Raw genomic sequence first — 25,947 nt, forward strand, 5'->3', positions numbered from 1 at the left:
TTGGACTTCAGAATACCAAAACCATGTTTGCCCAACTATTTTGAGCCGCGAGCCAAATCCCAGAACTGAAATTATGTTGCGGGCCAAACTTTTTCAGAGCACGAACGATTCCTAAGTTTTGGTTATATAGAAAAAAAAAAACCAGCCAGCATTTTTTTAATGATGATTGCTACTGAGCACCCTTAAAAAGTTCGTGTACTCTGGGTTTAACCAGAAATCCTATCAGGATTATGTGATAAACTTGTCCAAGAGTGCAGTAGTCCAGGATTTTTCAAACACCGCGCAAATGCTGTGTACAACAAGCGAGGCTTCACCACCAATGTTATGAAATACAACAATGCATTGAAATGTTAAAAATCCTGAACTCTTGAGAATAATGTCCAGCTTTTTATTAAAGTCTTGTTCAGGATTCTGTCAGAAATACACCTAATATTATACGAAAACTCTGCTCACGAGTTGTTTAAAATATGAATCCTACAAAAGATTCTTTGGTAACTTTTTCCAGCATCTTGACGATTTATATTGAAAAATCATGTCTTGTGTAAGAATCATGCCCAAGATTATGTAAGAAATAAATCTACCTAATATTTGTCATAATCCTGTCCAGGACTCCTGTAATTTCTGTGAGAATCCAGTCAATGATTCAGGAAGAGTCTGTTTAAACTGGTCAGCTAAAACTTGATGAAAGTTCTGCTTATTAAATTATTTTGAGTGATTAATGTATTATTATTGAATACAAGTAAAATTGAATAGCATAAAAAAAATATACGAATCACCTAGGGTAGAAGCACCGCTAAACTTAAGCTTGAAATTGATTTTAGTTCAAACTAACCCTTTGGTATGATCTCACATTACGTTGGTATATCAGTTAAATAGTTAATCAGTCAATCAGTTAAGTCAGTTAATTAGCCCATTAATGGGCCAGATATAAGAAGGATCTTTAAGCTCTTCGCGGGCCATAGAAAATGATGCTGCGGGCCAGATGCGGCCCTCGGACCGTACGTTGGGCATCAGGTCTGACCTAAACAAATGCATTGCTAAATTAATCATTGCACGAGTGCACAACTCACAGAACACATAATAACATTTGTAATATTCCCTCTACAAATTATGTCAGGATTTTCAGCCCTATCGGATGACGAGGTTTCATATTTTGGTTCTCAAGTCAATCCCGTAAATTACTTATGTTCAATTGAGCTAATTGATTTTATTCGACAATGGCACAAGTTATGTTTTCATACATAACTGTAGCTGAATTTATGTTTAGAACTCCAACTCCCTTGAATTCAACAATTTGATGTTTGGGTTCGAAATGCATAAACATCTATTGGCACAAATTAATTAAGTCGTAAATTGATTGTCTACTTTCCGGCCAATTGACCACTTGCTGAGCTCTTTTATTTCATTGCTAATTCATTAGAGTGCTTTTGTAAGGTTTCATACTATACCCTAGGGCATAGTTTCCCAAACTGGGGGGTCGTGAACTAAGTTTTGGTGGGCAGCGACAAAAAAATCTAAGTTTATTAAATTCTAAGTATCCACATATATTTTCGAAATTTGGTAACTAGTTTGAAATTTTCCTAATTCATTTATGTCAACAATTTCGTTCAGAGACCGGGTATTAAGTCGGTTGACAATAATGATCAAAACTATTGAACTGATCGTTTCAAATTTATAAACATGATTTAAAACTGAAACATCTGAACGATTAATAGAAAATTAGGTCAGTAACAATAGGACTGTCAATCTGTAAAACAACCTGCTGCCAAAAAAATGTATTCTAAACCTATCTGACTTAAGCTAGTAGTACTCGATGACAAGTATTTGGCTAGGGATGATACAGAGACATATAAATGTTTTTTTACGTTGCAGAGATACCGACTGAGCTGAAACTGATGGTTGCCTGCTGATGCTATCTTAGATTAGATTTGGATTTGGAAATCTTAGATTAGATTTGGAATTTATTGTAACAAAACTAATAGGAACAAGTAAATAACAGTAAATTCCATTGCTCTAAATTCTTGAAATCACTTTAAACAATTCTTGGCGTTAGCTGTTTTAAATATTTTTGATTTGTCTTGGAAGAGTTTGAAACATTATAAATGTAGGACATAGAACCTTTTCTGGTGCCTTAACTATTGAACTTTGTATGGTTTCAGAAATTTAACCCATTTGACAATTTATCGCGTAATGAAATATAAACGCGTGCTCAGGTGTAATTTAGGTCTATCTAGTGCAATTAACGATGAAGTCGCACATGATTACTTAAGCATACTCTACCCGACCGGTGGATTACAACAGAGTTTGTTACTCAGTTAGCGCGTCTTTTCTAACAAATTATGTTATAATTTTGGCTGGTTAGTAGTTTAAATAACAAAAATTATAACACAATTTGAAACAAAATATGTTATAATTTAAATAAAAATTTAACTAACTGTTTCAAATCAAACACACACATAACTCATTTTGTCATTTTCCATAACTAAGTTATAACAAAATTTACATGAATAAATGCACACATGTGTAAGCAATTGCTTTCAGATTTTTTAAAAATAATTGTGTTATAATTATGTACCAAATTACAATAGATTTGAAACAGCCTTTGTTATTATAACTGATTTTGTTTTAATTATGTTATAATTTCTTCCATCAACTTAAAGTGCTTCTAACAAAAATGAAACAAAATTTGTTATTTGTAACAAATCTTGATATAAATGTGATGGTAATCATAAGGACGCCCCCAAGAATCTGTTCACGTATTTGCCTTGAAATTATTTCAGGAATTAGTTTTGGCGTCTTCTCCAGAGGAAGAGGATTAAAATTTTTAAGAGCTCCTTCATAGCATACTTTTTGCATTTGTCATGTATATCAAAGAATTTACAGCCTTTACCACCGGAGTTTCTCCAGCCGATTCATAACGATTCCATCAGATGTTTTTTCAGGAGTTTATTCAGAGAGAGCCGAAGGATATGTAGGGTTGTGAAGGCGAATATGGGGTCGTAACGGACTTTGGTTTCAGGTTGGTCGATTGCGTTGCAGAATTGTTACCCGTTCTGTGGCGCAGTTTGTTAACGCGCCCTGTCAAGCGTATTGGGAGTCGTAGGATCGAAACCCACCAGACGAAATTTATTTTTCACAATTTTACATCTCACATAGCCGTAGCGGTAAACGCGCAGCTATTCAGCATGACCATGCTGAGGGTCGTGGGTTCGAATCCCGCTGGTCGAGGATCTTTTCGTAAAGGAAATTTTCTCTATTCCCAGGGCATAGAGTATCTTCGTACCTGCCACACGATTATACACATGCAAAAATGGTCAATCGGCAAAGAAAGCTCTCAGTTAATAACTGTGGAAGTGCACATAAAAGAACGCTAATCTGAGAAGCAGGCCTTGTCCCAGTTGAGACGTAACACCAGATAGAAGAAGAAGAACATCTCAATTTGTCCAAATTGACTTTTGTGTCTACGACCTTCAGGTATTTTCAGTTTATTCATGTTTTTGTTAGAGCTTTTCTTGGAAATTTTTCGACATAATCATTGGATGAATCTATGTGATCTGGGAGAAGCTGAGAAGAAAACCTTAAACCCTAAACTCGTTTTCTCAGATCGCTGAAGTTCTCTTGAATAAGTTTCGCGTAAATTTTAAAAACGATCTTTCTAACATTGAAACGCTATCTTTGTTTACTTTCTCTGCAGATGACAAGTCATCAAAAATAGAAAAACATGAACCTCTTCTGTTGCGTTTTTTTTTTTGTAGAAAGCGCCAACCAAGGAAATTGTCTTTCGAAAATCTTCCCAAAAGTTTTAGTATTGCACTGTTATTATCGAAAAACGAATTCCTCATTGTTGGATGGGTCCTTTTGAGAAGTTACGTGAGATACCCTTAAAGACATTTTATTAAAATATACTAACAAATTCCTCGGGGGAGGAATACGAGGAGGGATTCACAATATAATTCATGAGCTATGCAAGGCAGGATATCCGAAGTATTATCAGGAAACTTGTCTATTAAACGGCTTTGGGAAGGTATTCTAAAAAAGCCCCAAAAACACATGAAAAATAAGGAGCAATCATATCAAAAGATCTAAAATAATCACATCGATAGTTTCAGGGAAACTTTATAAAATACTTAGGTATTTATTTTCACTAAAAGGGTATAATGTGCCTAGAGGAATGTTTAAAAGAATTCTATGTGAAATTTATGCAGAAATTTTTTGATGGTATCATTCAAATTCTAGAATTTTTGCTGAAAAATACTCTTAAGGTATTTTCCTAAAAGTTTACTTTGGTTGTTTACAGGACTTTAACTGATCAAGCCAACATCATCAAACAATGGGACCGACACCAATCAAATATACAAACTCTTTTGCAATCCATCCAAGAGATGGAGAGAAATTACTTACCTTTGCTCACTGCACTGTATTAGAATGCACTATCATGTTTTCATAGTGCTACGTTTCATGCAAAAGCTTAGAATAATCAAATAAAATGTTTGCGAAAGGTGTCAAATATTGTCATTTTGTGAGAGATTATGTGAATCTTTCAAGTCATGCCGAATTCCGGATGACAGACAGTAAACATTCTGATTTAAACATAACGAACAAAAGGTAATTTGGAAAAACTTATCGAAATCGTTATACTGTAAATTGCCAAACTATGTATGACAAAAACAAGTTCCAGGTTTGGTAGTAAATATAGAATAATGAACAATGTAGAACGAACTCACCAAATTTTAATTTGATAATAAATTCTAGCGTTCATCAACGCTAGTCAAAGTACACATCAATATTTGTTTGATGTACAAAAGATAGCTGTGTTGAACCAACGAAAATTGAACACAAAAATTTTGAAATCCGTTCACAACGAAACCCATCTGATAAGTGATTTTTTTTCAAAATCAGAAATTGGAATCTATCTCCAATATCATGAGTAACTAATGTAATTGTAGACTAGGCTTGCACGACATCTTTATACCAAGAGCTTAAACTTGGACATTCTTCAAAGAATTATTTGAATTATTTCAAAATTTAAAAAGAATCACCAAAAAAATATATTAGGATGAAAACAAATTAGAAGATGAAATAATAAGCTTTGCTATTTTTTACCTTTGAATTTCTGGAACAGCCAACGGATTAGATATAAGATGAATCACAGAGCTTTGAGCAATGTGCTCAATCAAGTCGTGAATTTCCAAATTCTTTGCGGACTTCTTTAGTTTTAATTTTTTTTCTGACGCTTAAATCTTGTATCATTCTCAATTTAAATGTTGATATGCAAATCCCATCTCATTGAATATCGTTTTGCTATTACTTCTAGAACTACATACTCACAATTCAAAACAAAAATCATTAGAATCAAAACTATGAACATATTACATAAATAAAAAAAAACATGAAATGGGCTCACCAAGTTATGATTTAATAAAAATTAATTCTCACAATTATAACATAATCTTATAAATAAATGGAAACCAAATTAAATGCCAGCTAGAGTTTGTATTATCCCTTGACGGATACGCGTGTTTCGAACTCTAGTTGGAATTAAATAGAATAGTAGTGAATTTCTTTTCCATTTACTTACAGGTATTCCACTACACAGCTCAACAGGCAAAGCAACAGACATATTTTCAAATCATTACTTGAATCAGTTCAATTAATGAAAATCGAAAAAAAGTGAAGGATCACCATATTGAATTATTAGAATGATAATGAATTAAAAATTTGGTGGAACAGCCAATTTAAATCTCAATATCCTAATCCCATCTCATCTTTCTGTTCTAGAATTGCTAGAATTGAACTCACAATTTAAAGCAAACATAAGAATCGAAACTATGAACGAATAAATAAATGAATATATGAATAAGTGAAATAAAAAAAAAATAAACGGTCTCACCAAGTTATGATTTAATAAAAATCAATTCTCACCATTAATGCTTATAACATAATCTTATAAATAAAACAAAACCGAATTTAATTCCAACTAGTGTTTATATCGATTGACAGATACGCGTATTTCGTTCGAATCAAATGGTATACAGTTCTTGCAGGAATTTGTCTAGACACACCTTCATCTATTATTCCAGAAATTTATTATGAATTTAAAGTGGCCCTCATAGAGAATTAGTTATAAAATGGCCCTAAGTGAACATTAATATATTTTTTTGTGGAATTCTCTAGGAGGTAATCAAAAAATCATGCAATTTTTTTTCAAAACCCTGAAAAACAAACCTCTCGGAAAATCTCAAGCAAATTCATTGTGAATTTCCTCAAGAGTTTCTTCAAGAATTCATCCGAAAAGCACCTATTTCAAATAGATTTAAGTTTATTTTACTATGTACTCCAGTACAATTCTTGAATTGCCATAATTGTTTTCTACGTGACTGTTACCTGGACTCTTGCAGCAATTTTTCCAGAGAAACATCCATCAATACATTTGGTCGAAATTGGCCACATGTTCATTGTCATGTTCATGGGCTGCTAACACCTGCTAATTGAATAACGTCAATTTAAGATTATTTTTTCCTCGAAAAATATCCGTTGAACAAAATTAAGAACATAAATTTATTTGCACAGATGTGTTTAGAATAATAAAAAATTAGAATGTTCCTTCTTTTCTTTGGCATTTTGTCCTCACTGAGACAGAGCCTACTCCTCCGCTTACTGTTCAATGAGCACTTTCACAGTTATCAACTGAGAGCTTTCTTTGTCAACCTTGCCATTTTAGAAATTCGTATATCGTGTGGCAAGTACTATGATATTGTATGCCCATTCAAGGAAGTTTCTATTACAAAAAGATCCTGGACCGACTGGGAATAGAACCTTCACGTAACACGTAAGTTTTACGTTCTACTACAAACATGCTATTCTGCGATATCATTGAATTTGAAATTTTTTGAAACACCTGCATAAAGCATGAGGTACAATTGATCAACTGTATGCTCCAATTTCAAGGATGTATCAGGGATACTTTATATTTTGTAGTTTATAAAATAGTCAGCTTGACTTCTACACCATTTATTATTTAGAATACAATTAAAAGCATTTCCATATAAGCCCCCGAGCACTCAACAAGCTCAATATCCTTAATCATTCCATTTAATTGAGCATACACAAATAGTAGCGAAAACTTCCTAGACGGCCCACGAATCCACCCGCAGAATTCGTTGCCTCCGCTCACTTTCGCTCTTACCTGTACTAAGTACATGTTGATACCAGGCTATTATTATCTAGCTATAGCTCGCAGCAAAACCACATTCGTTATGTGTAGAATTCTCCAGCCCTCTCCAACCCCTATGTTAGTTCCGCTTTCGGTAGTTCAGCTGTTGTGTGCAGGTACAAGCCTCCTTCGTCTTCTTCGCTGTCAGAACCTGCCGCGGCGCCTTCTTGCACAAAATCGATAATCCCAGTCCTCTGTGTGTCTGTGTACACGACTTCTGCCAGGTCACGCGGCTTCAGGCCGTTTCCAATCCTGACGGTAACAACTGCATTGGTCAAACGATGCTTCTTCGGGGCAAGTCATGTGTAATTACGAAATCACCTGGGAGCGGGGAGCTCTTCGCTTCCCTTAATTAATTTATTTGCTGCCCCCCGTTGGATTGTGGACTGATCGAGAGCTCGAGTGTGAGGCCTTACATCGTGGTCTCTTCACTATTTCGTGTGGACCACAAAACACTTTCCACTAATTTTATAACTCGGAGAGTTCGTAGCTCTCCGCACTCCGCACCGCACACCACACGCTGAGGTCTTCGATTTCTTCGGGCTATTTAATTATTTATTCATACACAAACGACCAGACCGGGCCCAGACTCAAATGCACGCGCCACTTGTCGTAGCGGTGGTTGTTGAAAAACGACAAAATTTTTAGTGAAAGTTAAGTCCACTGCGGCGTGGAACTAACGCCGAGCGACAGTTCACATCACACAGCACACTCGTTCAAATCTCTACAAATCGATGCTCTTTTGTTTCAGCGTCCACACACGCACCGTACGCGTTCCTCCATCATCACCAGTATCGATCTTCACTTTCTACGGCTCAAAACTGGCCCACTACTCTCGATAAGAGGATACTTGTTTGGCTTCACCGATCATGATCATGTTTCCCGCCTTTTGCAGAACTATTCAACTGAGGGCACGCAACGCCTCAAAAGCACACAACGTGTGACGTCACAGACAAACAGCACAACACTCTTCCACGCAGCTGTCAGTTTCCATACAAAAACCAATCAATTTTGCACTTTTCGTTTGTTTCGCATCACACTTATCCACTTGACCTGTTGTCTCGTCTTTGGCGGGTGTTTGGCGTTTCAACGGCTTTTTTCGACTCTTCGGTTCTTTCTTCTCCACGGGCGCTTAGATACACTCCATATTCGGCATAATGGACCACGGGGCATACGTGCGTTCACACTTCATATACATCTCTCGGGCCCTAACGACTCCATGAGTCAGGTGTTTTTTGACAACGAAATGCTTCCACCCAGGATAATCACTCGCTGTACAAGGAAATGCCCTTAGTCACTGCCACTAATAAGCCACCACACCACACACGGGATTGTTTCAGGATTCCTAATCACTACTGGGCATAGCGTGTTTTGTTTCGACGAAAGCGATTAACATCTCTTCTTTTCCTTCAACGAATATCCACCGACCGGTAGTCGTCCTTCGCACGTTGTTTACATGATCTTCCTTCAAACCGCAATGATTTGCGCTTCAATAACACAACAGAGGGGAAATTATAAACTTCCAAACGTAACAACCCTTCGACCACGACCGTTCCCGATGAGCGTCAACGGTATAATGAATTTCTACCAGACAGCCTCGGAAGCAGTTGCCCCTTAAAATCGAACCCCTTGGTTCATTCACAAGCGGCGAGACGGTCTCTCACCATCGAACGAACGCGCGCCATTCGCACCGCTGTAAGCAAACCACCGATACCGATCGTTCCTCTCTCACGTGTCACGCGCACGCTCTCGGGACCGGCTTCCTCATTCAGCGGCACATTCGCAAGCCCTACAAGCTAGTCCCCGTTTGAAATGTTTTGACTGGCGAGTGCGGCTCTTTTGCGACGCTCTCAACAACGAAAACAACAGGTCCGAGCGCTTCGCAAGCATGTGGATTATTGGCTTCCTCTTGAATGAAGCAAACGGCGAAAGAGAAGCGAAAGAGAGAAGTTCGGAATGAATAAATACTCGAAGGAGAGAGTGAGTGTTTTGTTTGCGAAGAAGGGTGAATGGAAAAAGCGGCAAAAGCCGCTAATAGTTTTGTATGATAACATTCGGACGGAGCTCTGTTTGGATAATAAATTGAAAAATTGCGCCGAAAGTTAAGTACTGGCAAAATAATAATGGTAATTGGTAAGGTGAGTTGAACTAATTTAAACTATTTCGTTGATATTAGATTTCGTAATTGATTCTTTTCCCGAACATATAATATTTATCCAAGTCAACAGATCACTTCACGGATTCCTAAAAAAATAGTCATGAACTAGTTTAGGGATTCTTTCTAAAATTCAGCCATGGATTCTTCCAGAATCGTAATGAATCTCGTTTATATCCGTAATAAGATTTCAATTCCTCTAGAAAAGTCAATAGTTTTAAGATTTCTTGGAGAAACTTTGGAGTTATTTCCGGAGTAGATCGACTGTGTGAAACGAGTAAACGGAATAAATGTCAATCTACAATATATGTGACCGAAAAGTCAGGTGTAGAACGGAAACCCGTTTATGATGCTGAAGACTGAAAGCCGAAAATTCATAGCAACAAAAGTTTCCGCTTACTCTCGAAGTGCAATTTTAGCAGATCTAATATTATTGATCAATAACGGCGCCGGCCAAGTCCTTACAGTCAGTTGGGATGGGAAGGAATGTTAGGGTGTAATGATTGTTGCTTCTAGAGACCGAGAATACCTCTGCATCTCCACAATCACCACGGGAAGGGTGTTTATTAGTGAGGGAGGAAAAGATCTGGGAGTCACCTCTGGTCGGTGATGCGATCCATGGACAAGGAGGAAATATACGACTTGTATTTAAAGCTAGTTTTGTATTTTTGTCTCGAGAAGTTTTTGGAAAAAATACGTCAACATCTATAATGTCGAACAATTCAAAAGATGTTTTTATTAATGACGAAAACTGAAAATTACATGTATATATTTTAACTTATATGAAACAGGAATAATGCCGACACTTGTAGTGACGAACCATACATAATTTGTTTGAAAATTACATATGAGTATTACTGTGCATTTTGTCTCGATATGGTAGAAGTTTTAGAAAATACGTCAACATTCACAATATCGAACAATTCAAAAGATAATTTTTAATAATGTCAAAAAGAGAAAAATATATGTATATTCAAATTGTATAAGAAAAAAGCATAATGCCGACACCTATAGTGACAAACCATACAAAGTTTGTTTTAATATTACATAAAAGTTACGCTTTCAAGAAAATATGTGTTATCATAAGCATGAAACGAAGTCACCAGTTGGTAATCCATTCTCGACTGAACACAAAACTGACACTGACAGCAAAACTTCTTGGCGTCCCGAAAATAAACCGTCTTGCTTGGGCCTTCCCAACATGATGTTCTATAATCTAGCAGACAAACCAGATATTGTTGGTTTTTGTGTGATAAGAGCATGAAAATATTTTGAAATATGTTAAACGAACGAGCTTACAAATGTATGATTCATCTGTGAAAAATTTCAAACATGAGAAAGTAAAACAAGAGACTTTTCCTAGCTTGTAAAGAGATATTGCTTGATGACTTCCTGTACCGTGCACCCTAGACTGATGCAAATTTTGAAATTTTTGCTCCCCTATGCTTGAACGATGTCAATTATGATGAAAATCATTCTCCCAAAATTTGAAGTGATTTGGAAGAAATTTGGTTGTGCACAGGTCATTTGAAGTTTCTATGGAAATTACTATGGAAAAGATCAACCGTTTGTGTTCAGTCCTAGGACGTCCTCTAACTGCTCGTAATAATAATTTATGGGAAAGTGAAAAAACTTTACTCATGTGAAATCTTCACAGCTACAACTTTGCCGAAGACCACATTTTGGTGGGACGTAAGGATAATTTGTTATTGGTGATAACAAAGTCTAAATCATGCTGAAATGATCATTCGATTACTTTCAGAGCAACATTGCTGTTTTGCTGTAGAACATAGTAGCCTGGATTACTTTGATCTATTCTACCCGCCAGGAACACCACTGTTGCCTGCCGAGCAGTTAGTTGAGCATGCAAAATACACACCCAGTTTATAATTAAGAATAGCAATTTATCCTTAAGTCCTATTAAAACGTGGTCTTCAGCAAAGTTGGAGCTGAAAAGATTTCACATAAGCAGAGGTTGTTTAATTTTTTTTAAAATATTATGTCGAAATGATAGAGGCCTGAACACAAAAAGTTGGCGTTTTCCATAGTAATCGCCATGGCTTGTGCTCAGTTAAATTTCTTCCGAATCATTTCAAACTTTGGGAGGATGCTATTTACCATAATTTAAATCGTTTATGCATAGGGGAGCCAACATTTCAAAATTTGCGTCACTCTAGTGCACCCCCGCTAATTTGAACGGTACCTCATGCAAACCATCGGGGTTCATTTTTAATTTGAACATCTAGTCACCCTAGAAACGTGTTTTTGGTTACCTCTTTCACTGTTTTGCTTTGATTCTGCATTCCGTTCCACAGCGTTCCATCTCACTTTACTCCGTTCTAAGAGTTAAATGACGTTTGAACCATTTTTAATCTGAACGATGTGCAAATTAGCGGGATACAGATTAAAAAGTGTTCAGATTAAATATGGTCAAACCATCGGGGGTACTCGGTAGTAATTTTAAAAAAAATCATTGAGAATTTTTTTCGACTAATAAAGATGAAATTCTTCAGTAATGCGAGATTGAATCACAAAGGGAATTTTCCAATGCTGAACTGAAGATATGATTCCTGAAGTAATGCCACATTAAATTAATGGATAAATCCATTGGCGTAGGAACTTCTGAATCTTTTTACATGACTTTTATTATTGACAAAAAAATGGAATTCATTAAAGAAATCCCTACGTTAACCTTCAGCATAATTTTGCATGCTTAAAAACACATTAAAACCTGCATAACTTGATAGATTTTGCTGAAATTTTCAAAAGTTCCCGAAAAACTTGTATGGTCTGACAAAATAGTTTATGGTCTGAAAGTTTTGGAAATATGGTCCAGGTGGTTCCGGAGGTCTTGAAGTACCAAATTTGGCCACATCATCCTTTCAACGGATATCTTAGGATCCTGATGAGCTAGACGGTTGTTTTTTTTTTTTTTTTTTTTGGGAAAAGTCGTTTAGTAGATACCTGGTACTGAAAAATCTGTTCGGGAATTCGTCTGCTAGTTGGCGCTAGTAACATTTTTTCTTAAATTTTCTATGACTCAAGATCCTGACGAGCTGAATGGTTAGTGTTCAGTTGATCAAGATCTTGATGAGCTAGAAGGTTGGTGTTTAAGGCAAAGTTGTTCAGTGGAATAAGGGCTATCTGGCAATGAAATCAAATATGATTGAGAATTCGTCCGATAGGTTTTGTTTTAGTCATATTTTTCTTTAACCATCTAGCTCATCAGGATCCTGAGATATCCTTTGAAGGGATGATGTGATCAATTTTGGTACCCAAAGACAATCCGGAATAACTCCGGAATCACCTGGACCATAACATAAAATCCAAAACTTTCAGATCTTAAACTAATAGAATTTTTCGGGAACTTATGAAAATTTCAGCAAAATCCTTCAAAAAACACAAAAGTTATGCATGTTTTAGTGTGTTTTTCAGCATGCAAAAGTATGTTGGCTGCATGAAGGTTAACGGCAAGTCGCATAATTTTCGACAAAATTATTGGAAAAAATAGGCAAAATAACTACAGGAATTTAGAAAGCAGGATTTTTTTTGGCAAAAATAAGGCTCAATTCACAACATATCATTTCAGGAAATTAAAAGTTTTCTTCAGGTGGATTTTAGAAATTTAACTTGGTGTACAAAAGCCCAAAAAAAAACAACCATAGTTTTTCATTCCAACAAAACATTATTTCTACGATTTTATTTAAAGTTTTTTAGGTAATTTCGCATGAATAAATTTATCGCTTAAAATCTAAACCCAATCTATATAAATAAAAATGGAGTGATGTTTGTATGTCACGAAATAACTTGAGAACGGATCAACGGATTGATGTAAGTTTTTCATTGTTGCACTCGACAAGGGATGCGACGTGTTCGTGCAAGGAAAAAGTTTGGGAAAATCTCCGGAATAATCGGAAAAACGGGAGAAGACTCAGGTGTCATTTTGTATGAGGGATTACATGACGTTTTGCAACAGCCTACTTGATGGCAAGACGAAGTTTGCCGGGACCACTAGTTTAAAATAAAACTTATTTTGTCTTGAATTGTTAAGAAATTCTTAAACATTTTTGAAGCAAGCCAGAGTGTACAATCTGAAGAATTTTTGTCCTCAAGGAATATCGAAGCGTGGCTTCAGAACTTTTGCTACAAATCTATTGGAAATAATAGTCAAATAATATTGTGAAATTTGGTCTTACTTTTAACGTGAAGTACTCTTGGATGGCACCCACGTTATGAAGAATTAATCCACAAATTGATGCCGAAATATGTTACCGAATTCAACTAAAAAATAACCTAATCTTTCAAAAGGTTGAAGTTTTTCCTTGCAATTCCTTTAAAAGTTTATTGATTTTGTCAAATCTTACTGAAATATTTCGCTGCAAGTTCGACTGCAAATTCCGCTGTGAATTCCTTCAAATAGGATTCCCAGAAAAAAAGTATTACAAATTCTTTCGCGAAGTTCATCAAAAGTCCTTCAGAAGTTATTCCAAAATACAACACTAATTGCGTCAGAAGTTCTATTATGGATTTTTTCCGAACATTCTGCTTCAAATCCCCAGATCATACAAAATTTATCTACGAAACGGGTTTTTTAAGATTCTTTACTTCTAGGAAATTTATGGAAAGCCTTCAGAAATATTTTTGCTTTCGAAATTAGCATAGCGGGGAAGGAATCTGTGGAAAAACATTAAGTTAAGTTTCTTAAGATATTCAAAAAGAAATTGGCGCGGATTTTACTTAGAAATTGTTGGCAGAATCCATATTCTGTAAATAAATTCTTGTGCAATCAGAGAGCGGTAGAATTCTGAGGAATCTAGACGTCAACGAAGGAATCCTGCTAGATTTATAGGAAAATGATAAAGCACAGTGTGATAGTTTTGCGGAATACGAGTGATAGGCCCTTTAGATCTGCTCCACATTAAGGCGCCGCAGCGTAGTACTGTCACGCCTTGTTGAACGTCAAACATGACTTGTCGGTGACAGACCTATAACAATGACATCAGCAAAATATGAACTGAAGAAAGCAATTGTAAACTTGAAAGTTATTGAAAAACACACTTCTATTCGCATTTCTTAAAACTATTTGATTATAAACTGAATTTAATAATCTTAATCGTCTAGTTGAATTTTGTACTTTTCTTAGTAGACTATTCTAACGAAGTCATGCATTTGATAACTACCCAGACAACCAGAGTGTACGTATAACGGAATCACCTTTTGTGTTATGCGATGCTTATATGTCAAAAGTTTCACATATAAGATGGTGCGAAAAGGCCTTATACGTACAAAAGTGGAGGCGATATACGTGCATTTTTATTTGATGAAAAATAGCATGCAATGCGAGTGTTTCGATTTTATTGCGAATCAATTCGTACTCTTATGCGACTTAATTTATGATAACAAAGTTCATTTGACAGCTGCTACGGATTGATACGACGAACTTTGTACGAGTATACGGAACGAAAAAAAAGGAACATATGAACTCAGAAAATAACGCTTTATGCGAGGAAACCCATCAATCAAACGATTTCATTCACCTTGTAGTGCGGGTGTGATGCAATTTGTATAAATAAACGACTTTTTTCGTAGACTGTTATGCGACTTCTGGTTGTCTGGGTATTTCTAAACATGCAATGTAAACATATAATCTTATGAATTGTTCCTAAAATTACAGTGTGTGCAATACATATTATCTAGCCTAAAGTGATCTTACATCCTAAATTCTAATCTCATTAGTACGGATATGTAAGTAAACACTGTTAAATGATAATGATTCCAACAATAATTGAAATTTTATGTGAACAGCAAACTTAATCTAAACAGCTCTAACTGGAGAATAATTGGATTGCTCGGACAGTTAGGAAACTAATTAGATGAATTATGAATTTATTACATTAACAAGATACCTAATAAAAACTATCATTTCCAGTCGAGTTAGCGGAAAAACCGAACTGCGAAACCGTTTTTTATCAGATAGAATTTCTTACGAAGTTTTTATTTTTTTTTTTCAATTCTATAAAGAGATTTCAATTATCCTTGTATTACTTCTAGAGACAAGATAATACATAATCACTATCCTTCCATTGTTCCGTTGTGCATATATTATTTCAACCTGGTTCAACATTTTTTGTTACTTCTTCCTTTGCATAACGCTTTCTTGACGAACCTCGTTCAAAAATCTTTTCATTTAATCTAAAGAAAAACAGTTCAATTCTAGAAGTTTCAAAAAATTTCAGAATACTTGTACAATTGTTCCTGATTTCTTAAGATCCATCAGAAAATCCTCAACAAATTTTCAAAGTTATGCAAAAATTTTCCTTCAAGGTTTAAATTCAGTAAAATTATAGATTACCAATTTTATTATAAGACATCTTTGACATTGTCCTTATGCCTCCAATGTTTTCGCGTTGAACTTCTACAGCTCTACCACATTAGTTAAAAATAGTCCTAACAAAAAAGTTTGTTTGAAATTTCTGCAAGTAGGAAAATATTGGTTTCTACATCAAACTGTTCGCCATAATATCATGGAACTTCTAAGACGTTATATACAAATACCATTAGTAAAAGTATCATCCGTTTTAATCCTACCAGTTGTACATTATGAAAGACGAAGATTCAAAAACCGCGTTAATATTCTAAATAATTTCATGAAAAGTTTCCGAAATTCAACGATGAATTCTTGAACTTTCTGCCAGGAATTTACTATTTTTTCTGAATTGAATTTGATTTAAAAATATCCAATAAATTTCTTTAGAAGTTCTTTTGATGTGTTGCTTTAGAAAACTGATTTAAAGTAGGTTTAGATTTGAAGTCATTATTTGGGAAAATATTAGTAAAAACTTCCTACAATTTTTCGCCGATAAAAGAACAATTAGAAATTAATTTTAAAAGTATACAATAGGAATGTTCAGAACATTATTTAAATAAACATACATCGAAGTCCATATCGGCATTTCACACAGTTTCTCCAATTCAATCAAGTATATACCAAAAATCTACATATTTGCCTATTATGAAAACACATCCCGAGAAACTAGCCCTCCATATCGACCCATTAATTTTACACCTGATTCGATGCGTTCTCTCCAAAGCCAAATCTCGAACCCTCCCTTATTCAACATCCAATATATCTCGTAAAATTGATTTCGAACGGTTCTAAAATTTATCTCCAAGCCGTGCTAAGGGCCCTACTGACTGATTGGAAAATACACAAAACAGTATCCAGAATGACGCCTTCGGTTTGACCTAAGCTCCACACCGGCACATCAACCACAGTCAGTTAGTTTTGTCTAATGACTCCTCGTTAGAGGGGAAAAAGGATCGTAAAAAAATCTTAGACCCCATAACAAACACATCCGAAAACTTTTCGATTCACCTTTGCTTGCCCATAGGCCTCTCGGGTCTCTGCTTATCTGTTGCATCCCGCGGAGAAAACTAGACAACTTTGGGCCGACAACGAACGGCGCAGTGAGATCCGAGGGATTTATCGATCTATGAAAAGCATCAATTTATTGGGTTCCTATGCAAATGCATCGAGAACCTGCAGTGACACCGGACAAGGGAGACGAACATAGGCGTAGCCATCCCTCCCCCCGACTGGTGAAATAAAATCAATGCTGCTGATTTTGCGAAAATGTTGTTTAGCCATAAACGAGAATTGGAGGCCTTCCTTAGTCGAGCATTAAAAGTCCGCGGCTACATGCTGAAGGTGGGTTTGATTCCCGGTCGGTCCAGAATCTTTTCGTAACAGAAATTTCTTTGACTTCCCTGGGCATAGAGTATTATCGTACTTGCCACACGATATACGAATGCGAAAATGGCAACTTAGGCAAAGAAGCTCTCAGTTAATAACTGTGGAAGTGCTCATTGAACACTAAGCTGAGAAGCGGGATTTGTCCCAGTGAGGAAGTAATGCCAAAAAGAAGAACCTGAGGATTTCTGATAATCCTAGGGGAGTAAATACAAGAATTCATACTTTTTTAAATCCTTTGAAAATTCTCTTTAATTTAGAATGACCATGCGAAAAGAATGCAGATGTCAAAAAATTGTATCACTCCCACCCCTCTCTTGGACATTGTGGCTACACCCATGGAAATGAACCGTGTTGTGCTCAGAGCCTCAGGAATATGGTGACAAAATGCGTCTCGTTGCGAAGCGTGAACGCGATTAATAATTTGGACAGTCCGGACCGTCGTAAATTGGTAGATTATTTAAATTTCAACGCATCCTCGACTACGACCCATGAGGCGATGGTTGATGATCGACGACGACTGGAGGCTGCTTTTCAGAACGATCGAACGGTACTTTGAACCATCAAAACAAGTCTCATCTCTTTGCCGGCACCTCTCGGGGTCATTAATGTCTCCCTTTGGAGCGCGCGCGCTCGGTCCCAGAATGGGGCGGTCCGTGATTCGTTTGGGTGATGCTTCTCCCATTTTGGCGTTTAATGATGAAAATGTGGGTCCGATTTGCAAAAATTTCACACGCCGTTGGTCATTTGTAGACCTCACTTTTTCTCCTGCTCTGGAATCGGTGGCGGTTGGCGAAACTTCTGTGTGGTCCATTTTCGATGGGGGGGATGAGGCTGTAGCTAGTGCTTGAAAAGCTGAGCTGAGTACCACTCGTTCGGAAGTGGACTAATCATAAATTATGATCGCGACGCAAGCAGGTGAAGATACTGTTAGGTTTTGCACGCCTCTTTTCTGCTCACGCCTGTTATGCTCTTCAGACAAACAAAGTGAGTTAACGCCGGCATAAATTATAGTGAATGTGTGGAAAATCTGACACATTTAACATTAATAGGATAGAACTATAAACTTTTTTTTTACAAACAAACAAAGCTTACAGATACGATACAGAGGGTGAAATCATCTGAAGAATCCTCGCACAGCTGTCACAAAAACATTGCTAGAAGAAAAGAATTTTAGAAAACAAATCGTAGCGGAATAACAAAAAAAATCTCAATGAACATTCTTGGATAAATTACTAGGTATTTTTTTAGAGACATTCATAAAAGCATACTAAAAGAAATCCGTGTAATAAATTGTTCGGTTTACTTCCTTACTTAGCTATCTTGAGAATCATTTGATTAACGCTCAACGCTCCGTTAGCGTAATCATCGTCATCATCGAAACTTCAAAGGCAGATTTTCTTTTCAAAACTAAAAATTATTCGATGAGGATGTGTTAACTGTGTTTCGGTTAGAGAATAGAATGCAGTGAACACATTTTCCTGTAAACTTCGTTGATTTTGAACGAAAAAACTGCTTTTGCAAATTCCGAAATCAATGACGGATCCTGCCCCATTATTCTCAGAGTTGCTTAATATCAATCATATCAGCTGATGGCAGATGGTCTAAAACTATCAATATCACTTGCGAGCTATCAATATCACTTTGATTTGACAACCAACAGCAGTGATGCGACATCGCAGTCTAGATCAAAATCACTGCAGAATGAGTGATCACGTGGTCATTATCCATGCTATTAATGTTTTCCAGTGACCAACACATAGTTTCAATCTATCTGCAACACTGTCGAAAATATCGTACTGATAAATAGCCATTTTATCTGCTTAATTTAAAGCTAAACTTAACCCATCAGTAATATCCATAGTCTATCGCCATCAATTCACTGGTGATGGAGTAGACAGCATGATGTTGATGTGATATGGAATGATCCGATTTGTATCGCAGTCGGCCTGTACAAATCAGCAAATTTTAAGCATTGATGGTGACATCGAGCAACTCTGATTATTCTTTGCTCGTATACGACGAGAACTAAAACATCAACAAGTTCCCCTTAACATCGAAATAAGGCAAAGCATGAAGAAAGTATATTTTTGTAGATTCTATACCATTACCCGGAATGCAATTTACCGGAAGACCATCTACCGGAATGTACCATTACCCGGAAAAACCATTTACTGGAATGCACCATTTACCGGAATACACCATTACCCGGAAAGCCAAAGCTTCAATTTTCGACAACCTTTTTCAGTACATTTATATACAATATTTATTATCTTTCATTGATGCTCAGCACAAATTATGTCACGCTAACCATGGACTTTCTTGACTCCCTCGGTTTCCATTAACACTTTTTCAAAAGACATCTTTAAACACCTATCGACCAAATATGTTTTTCTTCTTGCCGGCGTTACGACTCAACTAGGACAAAACTATTCTAGTAGCATTTCAACAGTTAATAGCTGAGAGCCTATGTCAATCGACCACGTTTGCATTCGTTGTTTGACAAGTATGTAAGTACTTAAGCCCTGAAACGTCGTCAAATTTGCCAACCATTATTATTAATTATTTTGAACCGGCGGTGTTCAATTCTACCAACCTCAGCTTGATCTTTCTGAATAACTTCACTTTGCCACAACGAATATTACGATACCAAAATTTAATTGCACATGTCATTTATTTGCTATTTAATAAGAAAAAAATCGCCTAATAGGGTGCAGAGCTACTTGGGCACTATGATTCACTTTGGCATGGGAGGTTTTACTCGGCCGAATTATCTGAAATTTTGCAAAAAGAAACACTACAGTATGACGCACATTGTGGCCAAATATGGACTAATTAGCAGCCCCACTGCCGAAGTGAATCAAAAGTGACAAGAATAGGATCCAGCTCCCTATAGATCGAAAAACTAAGTATGTCTTCAAATTTATAATATAAAACTAAACATTACAGGCCCTTGCCTGTAATGAACATAATTATTTTTGTTATATACATTTGATATAATAACTAGGTCAATAAAAATCGAAAAAAAATCGCCTATCAATTAAGGTAGGGTGCATTGGAGTAAAAGGAACATCCCAGCATTTGAAAATGTTTGGATTTATGATGGTTTTCTTATTTCCTTCAGTTAAAACAGTTTAGAATCCAATTGAAATATTGTATAAAAAAACACTAATCTTGCGAGGGAAGTGACATACAACAGTTCAATTCTCATTTTAGCTTTAAGGCTTCCCCAAATCAACACGATTTTTTAAGCGACTTCAACAAAAAATCGACATGATTTCGTTGGTGAGTTGTTGCAAGCACTTTTATATGGAATCATCTAGATCGACACGACGAAAATCGCTGCGAAATTGCGTCACTATGGGTTAGACACGCTCATCAAACTGTGCATGCAGCGCATGTGCATGTCACTGTCGCCGTAAAAAATCGCCTTGATTTAGGGGAGCCTGTATGGTTTGAGGAAATCTAAAAAATCAAGAAGAAACTAAGAGTGCCTTGGTGATCGAGTGATCGACACTATACGCCATTGTGACGTCCATCTCTGGATTCCGAAATATTAAACCTCAATAGATCTACTTTTCTTTTGAATTTCCTTTATTGTGCTATTTTTCTACGAATGTCATAACTCTGAATGTCTGTACCCCGAATCCAGGATAATATACTAGAAAGAATAGTAAGCAATCATAAGAAGGAGATATTTGGTCATTTTCAACTAAACACATTTTGCCTAAAATGCCGAGATCGGTGGAACTCGAAAGAACCGCCAACCAAATAAAGAAGGGTGAATATCAGATGATCCGATATGGGTCATTCTAGCAAAAAGGGATATACGAAGGATTTGCATTCGGTTGACTGACGTTTACAGAAACGACATTCGGTGAATTGACACTCGGCTAAAAGAAGCACAACCAATCGTGTTGAAAATTCCAACCATTGCTTATCAATTAACATTTAGACACTTGGAGAACCGACGATCGAATGTCAAAAGTAAAGTAACATAGTAGCCAAATTTAGCTAGTTCAACCTAGACAAGCTGCAAAGATAATTTGAAAGAACAGCTTATTTTTAAAGGAAGGGTGAATCATCTATGAAATGCAAATATTTTAAGATGGTGTATATTGACATGATCAAGTACGAAGATATCATAGATTCCTCTTCGATGCTTACGTATTTTGAAAGAAGAACATCCTCTGTCCATTATCGAAGGTGATCATTTTAAATATTTCAAATCAAAATACTGACCTGAGAGACCGGTTAAAAGGACGTTAATGAAAAAGGCGAGAAATAATTTTCCGGTGAATAGTTCTTCCGGGTTATGGTTTTCCGGTAAATGGTTCATTCCGGTAAATGGTTTTCCGGTTAATGGTCTTCCGGTAAATTACATTCCGGGTAATGGTTTTCCGGGTAATGTCGGAGAACCATTTTTGTAACATGACACCACATTATCGTTTATCGTAAAACCATAAAGCTGGGAGAAAAAAAAAGTCTCATTCACATCCTCGACTGCTGCCGGTTGCCGCTCTTCGTCGACATCGGCGGTGGACCACAACCTCAAACAAGATTTTCCCAAACCGCATCAATTTTCAAACATTATTACTTGAGCAGTCGTCTACCGCTTCTTGGCTCCCAACGTGGTCAGCTATCATCAAGTCGATTCGTCCACTATGAATCGGTTGTGATTGCTGCACGTCAACCAACGATATCCGAAACTGTTCAACGCTATGGCCACTATATGGTGGAACGGTGTTTGATCCATGCCTCTATTGCTGATGATAGCGAAAGGCTTGCCGCAACCATCGAGATCACAGCCGCGCCTTTTGTTGCAGTACACAGTGGTTTTAGATACATAGAGGGCCGGTCCTAAATGCAAAATTTGATAAATTAGTTGATAATTCATGCTATTTGACATGTATTTATAATCTGAGAAGCACGTCTTCTGGTAAATAGGAGAGAGGTTTGATGCCCCCATCCCTTTCTCCTTAATTTTGGATAAATTAATTTCACCCGGTTTCAAAAATATAAATTCGTTCAAAGTCTTTCGTCCATGACTGCCCATAACTGCATATTTGTAACATTCGACAAAAGTAGGCATTGAGTAAATGGAACATTAAGTGTGCATTTTACGGCAGCATGGGAGGAAACTAATGTTTCTAAAAATTACCAGGAACTCAAAAGTGCTTATTTGAGGTTGATATTTTGTACAACTGATATCGAATACTAGGTGGATAGCCAGAAAATAATTCTGATAGAAATTTTATTGCTATTACATTACGAGGCTCATTTATAATCTCAGTGTGACTGTTATGCGATTATAATTACCAATGTGACAAAACAACTTGGTATTTTTCTCGAATTTTCTAGAACATTCTCACAGATTTTAGTAAGTTGATCGAAAGTATTTATCATTTGATGACTCTTCATGGTATTAACTCCAATTTGTCAAAAATGTCGAACTGTTATGCAGTTATGGGCAATGTACTGAATGGTTGAATGTAAATTAACAACAGAAACTTAGTAAAACAGACGAATTGCTTACTTCCTTAAGTGCCTAGCGAATGTAGAAATTTAAAAGTATTAGCTTACTCTACATATAGACAGATAGACATATATTTACAAATGTGGGGCCCCGGAGTCTCTGCGTAGTGAGAGAATTTCCCCCAAAAACAATTTTAATACAAAATTTTTAAGAATTTTCCAGTTCGCTCAAAACCAAAACAATATTCATGAAAATCTGTCATTGTACTGTCTTTGCTATCGGAAATGAAATAAAATGATTCTCATAATATTTTTTTCAAATTTGAACAAAAAAACTGAGTTGAATGATGGATTTTTGAGCCTTAAAACCCTATTCGTAATTATTTTTTCACTCAAATCAACAAAATTTATAAATTGTTTTGGAAATAACTATAGATATAGTTAATTTGACTTTATGTTGTTGAATATAATCATACCTTATACTGCTCAAAACTGCATATTTGTGACATTCGACAAGAGTAGGCATTGAGTAAATGAGTAGATGAAAAAACCGAATTTAGTACTATACCACTGTAGTACACGACACTGAAGACGGCCTTACAGTTGAGGTCGAAATACGCGTACCGTCGTGCGGGGTGACATTGGTCCATAAGGGTGACTTTGGGCCAAGATTTTTACAGCAAACTAAAACCAGAATAATGAAAACAATGTGGCAAGCTTCAAGAATACGTTATAAATAGCCACTGGATGGTCATGGATTAGTTTTTTTGCCTGCCGTGCTAGTCAAGGGATGCATCGAAAAGGGCGGTCAAAGTCACCCCCTAGGACCAATGTCACCCCGCACGGCGGTATCTGTCAAAGGATACAAACTCTAGTTAAATTAAATGGTATAGTACTAAATTCGGTTTTTTTTTTTTTTAATTTAATAAACAAATCATTGCTACTACATTACAAGGCTCATGTATAATCACAATGTTACTGTTATGCGGTTACAATTACCAATGTGACAAAACAACTTGATTTTTTTTTTCGAACTTTCTAGAACAATCTCACAGATTTCAGTAAGTTGATCGAAAGTGTTTATCATTTGATGGCTAATCCGAAATTGACAAAAATGTCAAATGTGACAAATATGCAGTTATGGGCAGTATAATTCAACAACTATATTTTATATTGAATTTACCAATTTCGGACATGCTTTTATATATATCAACTAAATTTTAGTTAATTCAAATTTGAAAATACAACATTTTGCTCGACATTTTTTTCTAATTTATCTGCAAATAGCTACTTTATCAAAGATGAAATAAAGAGCTACATGTTCCTTTGCGGTTGGCCAAAATTGTATGGCACCAGGAAAATTTATAACAAACAGACGTCATTTCGTCTACGGAAATTGTTTTGAATCATCAAAATTTAGTCTAGAAACCTTTGATAATGGGCTTATCGACATATGGAAGGATAATCGGGAATGAAATCACATCGAGATACAGTGATACCACGAGATATGGAAAATGAAAATGTATGCAAAATGATAAGAAAATCATCGACATAGGGAGAAATATCAAGATGTAGAGAATCGACTGTAGAACAAAATCTAGAATGCCGTGAAAAGTGTACTGCCATATGTCAAACTTTGTTACAAAATTCGAGATTATGCCGACCGAAATTCGACAACGATTTCTTGCAGTGCACCTAATGAGAGAAATATAATGTAATTTGCTCTTGCTACATCGTACCTCTACCTCTTTTGAACAAACCACAGATATTTGTTGGGATTGATCTAAACTACCACATATATCCGATCAACCAAGGTGATACACAACAAGAAAGAACAATGCGATGATCATTGTGCCTCAGTGAAAGCAAGAGTGTGGTTCGATTCGTCAAGTGCTCATGGCCGAAAAATAAGTGCATGTTCCATAAAAGCGATATTGCGAAGCGTCCCTAACGATCGATAACTTCCATCGAATTCGCAATCGACACGCTTCCTGAAAAGGTAAAATGAGTGCTCATATCTCCGCTATTCCCTTGACTAACATGAAAAGTTAGTTTTCAGTGCATGCACGTGGGACGCCCAGCTAGACCTTGAAAGATCCAGTACAATTCACATCTTCTATGTAGAACCAGTAGGTAGCTGATTATATCATTCATGATTGTGCCATGATTTATGCAACATAATTTGATTACAGCACCTTCTCGCTAAATTGTGAACCGTATTGCATAAAAGGGACCATCGGCGACATATACAAGAAGGCCTTCTACACCAGGTAAAACCTGAACAATTAAGCCTGACGGTGTTTCAGTCCAAGCTAACCCACGGCATCCTCACAAGAGGGCCTTTTGTTTGCAGTGCAAAATCTCACATACGGTTCTAGGGTCCATACTGGCCATAGCGATACCACATCTCCACTACATTGGCTTCACGAGCAGCACCGACGAGGGGCGGTAAGAGGTATGCATGGTAGCATAGAGTCGTGCAACATCTTCCCCGCATGCGTGTGACATCCTGCATGCAACATTCCTGCATCAAGTTTCACTACCAGTGCGACTAGTCCATGATACATGATACACGTCCAAGGAGTCGTGCGACAAAACAGAGAGACGGAGCTGGTGCATCTATGCGACAAGGCCGTTGCAGCTTATTCGTTGTGAAGGTTCGTCGCAGTAATGACAGCGGCCATGCAGTTTCGGCAGTGATACGGGGCCCCCACCGATGCAGATGATCATTGTATGAACATATTAGTTAGCCAGGTACAATAGATGTAAGAAAATGCATTATTGAGTTTGAGTTTATGCGGTAACCTACCCTACCTTCATAAGTCACAACATAAAGCTTCATTGAGTTTAGTTTAGAATAATGGCAGTGGCCAGCCTGCCAAGCCCAACATAAATATTGTGTCTCAGAAGGTCATCTAGCACACCTATCCTCAGGGCACTTCACACGACACGTCTCTGAAATAGTAGCGTTTCTTTTGCAATTACTTAGAACGACAGTCTCACCAACTAGAGAATTTGTCACAACTTGGGTACCTCTTGCAGTACCAAGAGACCAAATGCAGTACTAGAAGCGGTACCCATTCTGAAGTCTCTGGTTTTATCGTCCTTCAACTTTGCGTCCATGACCTATTTTTACAACAAAACTTTTGTGATCTGCAGGTGAATTCCAGCGCACATATTCTACGAAGGGAAGAAATTTTCTTCCATAATCCACCAGCAAGAAAATTCTCCCTGGGCTTGGAATTATATTTTCCAGGGAGCGATGAATTTTGATAATTGATCGCTGTTGTTAGTAGTTTTGATTAGATGTTGGGTGAATTTCAAAGCAATGGCAACCTCTTTATTACAAAATAT

The 25,947-nt window shown here is 36.6% G+C and overlaps 1 protein-coding gene across 4 annotated transcripts in view; it reads right to left on the reverse strand.

Annotated features, from left to right (window-relative positions):
• The window catches only part of LOC5577073 (supervillin), a 953,578-nt gene that overhangs the window by 800,624 nt on the left and 127,007 nt on the right, over positions 1–25,947 (reverse strand). Inside the window, exon 1 of one of the 4 annotated variants that reach the window (XM_021840681.1) lies at positions 7,187–8,790. The exons of the other annotated variants lie outside the window; for them this stretch is intronic. Within the exon in view, the coding sequence (XP_021696373.1) occupies positions 7,187–7,201 (15 nt within the window). The 5' untranslated portion in view covers positions 7,202–8,790. Of the gene's footprint in view, positions 1–7,186; positions 8,791–25,947 lie in introns of those variants that run through there. 4 annotated transcript variants of the gene reach the window in all.

This window comes from Aedes aegypti, chromosome 2 (assembly GCF_002204515.2).
Source record: "Aedes aegypti strain LVP_AGWG chromosome 2, AaegL5.0 Primary Assembly, whole genome shotgun sequence".
Classification (NCBI taxonomy): Eukaryota; Metazoa; Arthropoda; class Insecta; order Diptera; family Culicidae; genus Aedes; species Aedes aegypti.